This window comes from Triticum urartu, chromosome 6 (assembly GCF_003073215.2).
Source record: "Triticum urartu cultivar G1812 chromosome 6, Tu2.1, whole genome shotgun sequence".
In the NCBI taxonomy this organism is placed as follows: domain Eukaryota; kingdom Viridiplantae; phylum Streptophyta; class Magnoliopsida; order Poales; family Poaceae; genus Triticum; species Triticum urartu.
Window position 1 is genome coordinate 37,314,310 of NC_053027.1, and position 3,213 is coordinate 37,317,522.

Here is a 3,213-nt window from a genome sequence, read left to right on the forward strand (position 1 = left end):
ACATCTTACATTTGTGAACAAAGGAGTACAATTACTCACATATATGGGTATAAGAATATATTTTTGACGTGCAAGGCAGGAACACTTCTGATTTCATTAAAAGAGAAAACAGAAATTTGTAATGGCCTGGTTTATGAAAAGAACTAGGCTGAAAACCACACAATTGGTTAAGGATAATCATGCACTTACCCAGACAACAAAAAGGAAAATATAAAAAAAATACAGACACCTGCCAATTCGAACTCCACCGCCAACATACCCACAACCCGGAGATGAGTGGGCGAGCCCTTTAGAGACGCTTTCAAGAAGGAAAAGAACACCCTTGGTCATCGTCTCTGCTAGTAACAACTCCCGTTGAAGACTTTAACTTTCGCCCAGAGCCACCCACAATAGCCTCGCTAGACCCCGGCAAAAAATTCCAGCCATACCAAGCACTATTGTCAAGGTGACCTGACTCGTGCGCTCTGAATCCTGTTGTCTGAGCTCTTAATTGTGTGAATTGTTCTCTCTTTGGCTGGTGAACTATAAATTTTGCCCAGGGATCGGCACCCTAGGGTTGTGTGCGCTAGCTGTCTTAAAACTGATGTAGTGTTAATTATGTGGTAGTGTGCACTATTTAATTGTGTGGTAATTGTGTAGGTGTGGTGTTAATTGTGTTCCTACTGGATATGTGATTCCTTGCTATGAAGTGTGCTACATTTGAGTGGTAAGTTCACCGGATTTGAAAGGGGTGAGCAGAACAGCACAATGCACACATCCAAACAACTGTGGTTTGCACCTACTCATCCCTGAAACACAAATACAGACTACCAAACAACATGCATAACCTACTCATTGATGCAATACAAACTATCAAACTATGTGCACAATATGATTTTCAGCCTGCATTTGTTGTTCAGCTTATCCAAAGCGAGCCACAGATATAAAGAGGCAAAAATCGGTCCACGCTATCAAACAGGCCCACAGTGACCAGGCCGCACCTACTGCACAGTAGAAGATGCAGCAAATCCTTGGCTACGAGTACATGCGGACAAGTATCCGCAGGCGTACAAATCGTTGATTATATTGGTGCCTGACGAACTACAACGACCAAGCCGGCCGGCCGTACATCGTGCATGTACTAATGTACGTCAGAACGCGTATAGAAATACCCGGTCCAAGACGGCTGTGTCCCTCCACAACCACACGAAGAAGCAGAAGAAGAACTAGGGCGGACCCCGGAGCAAGCAAGTGTCCCTCTCGCTCGCACAGTCAAAGCTGGAAAATTATAGCCTCCAATGTTGAAGCTTCGCGCTGCCAAAGATGCCCGATCCGTGCAGGGTTCCCATGCATCTCTACGTGCTATAAATACAGACCGTCTCCTCAATCCAATCCAGAAACCACAAGCAGTAGTACCAGCAAGCAAACCACATCACCGGTTCCAGCTTTCAGATACATACAGGTGAGCACTAGAGCTTGCAGAAAACTCATGTCCATACTACATGTGTGTTCTTCTATCTCCATGCAATTTCTCAATTATACTCCCATGGATTTCCAGGTCTTCGATTTTTTCCGCAGAGATGGGTGACGCCAAGTCGTCGTGGCCGGAGCTGCTGGGGGCGCCGTCCGAGGTGGCGAAGCAGAAGATCCTCAGTGACCGCCCGGACGTGCGCGTGTTCGTGGTGCCCGTCGGCAACAACGTCACCGGCGACTTCAACGACAAGCGCGTCCGCGTCTTCGTCAACACCCGCGGCGACGTCGCCAGGGTCCCCAACATCGGCTAGGACGGTCACGCTCCATTACGCATGTAATATATGCTAGTGTGCTCGGCATGCATGCATCGTCATGGTTCATGTTAGCCAAGATTATTATGTATTGTACGCGTACGCACCTATATGTTCATCATTATGTTGTATCTCCATTGCAATAAAGTTCATTGATTGTGGCCACACTTGGTTCATTTTGTGTGCGCCCCCACAGACAGGGGCGGAGCCAGCATGTTAGCATTGGGTTCAGATGAACCCAACGACTTTTCTTGGTCTAGTATACGTACACAGATACGTACTCCTCTGAACCCAACGAAAAACAAGGGATGAACCCATCAAGTTCCAACGCCAAGTGAGCAGCCTAATAAAAAAAGCCCAAAAGCCCACTAGTAAATTGCCTCTCTAGTCCATGCTAATTAAATACCCGTATACTTTAATAGTTAGTACTAATTAAATACCCGGTGCATTGTTACGAAATAACAAATGATAATATTTTGGCTTTGCACTCTGAAATAACATAAGTGATATTATGTTTCTCTCTGTAATGTATTTTTTAGTGCTATATTTTTTGTTCTTCCTTGAAGGGGACTACTATATATTTGATGTAAGGTGGTGTGAAATTGGACTTTACATTGAATTAATCAGACCAAATCCTCACAATAAGATAATGAGTGAACCCATCGACTAAATTTTCTGGCTCCGCCCCAGCCCACGGAAAAACTATTCTGGATCACCACTAAGACAGACACGTGAAGGTAGACAAGAAGGTATAGCTGTTAGTATTTTCTTTAGAAGGCACGGGAACATTACAGAAAGAGCAGTTCAAAACTAAATGGGACAATTAGTTAATGTGCGCTTAATCAGTGTATGTTTGTACTATATTAGTTTAAAGCAGACAAAAACAGCTAATTTATGCTTAATCAACATATAAACATCAAACTCATTATTGAAGGGGTGTTGTAAACATTTCCCACACTCATAGTTCCAACAACTGACCAACATCGATAAACAAAAAGCCTGCTTCTGATTCTCCAGAATCCACAACCACAGCTGATTCTCGAATATGTAGCCCAAACAAAGTGGATTGTAAACTCTCATAAGCTATCTGTGACATCAACCTAACAAGGCCGTGGGGGTTTGATCAACCATATGTACGAGATGATGTACACGAGAACACAACTTATTTGTGTTTATCCACTTACCACAAATAGCAATGAAATATTTTCACAAATTTACATGTATGTGCTACCTTTATCTAATTCTCCTCCAATTAATTCCCACAATAATAAACCATAAACCATAGCAATAAAACACAAATAATAATAACCAAGCATACAAATTACTAGTCTTACACTGCCAAGAAATAGTGGATCTACAATCAAAAACCCCTGTCAATGAGAAAACCCCAAACAGTTTTTTAATAAATAGCTCAACTGCGGCGACCCTTCAAATAAATCTGAATTTTGAA

General features: G+C 42.9%; 1 protein-coding gene across 1 annotated transcript; it reads left to right on the forward strand.

Annotated features, from left to right (window-relative positions):
- Nucleotides 1-1,252: 1,252 nt before the first annotated feature.
- On the forward strand, nt 1,253-1,928 carry LOC125515541 (chymotrypsin inhibitor-like). Its single transcript, XM_048681036.1, has 2 exons — nt 1,253-1,441; nt 1,538-1,928. Exons 1-2 carry the CDS (start codon nt 1,278-1,280, stop codon nt 1,761-1,763), a joined length of 390 nt encoding a protein of 129 aa, XP_048536993.1. The 5' UTR covers nt 1,253-1,277; the 3' UTR covers nt 1,764-1,928.
- The last annotated feature ends 1,285 nt before the right edge of the window (nt 1,929-3,213 follow it).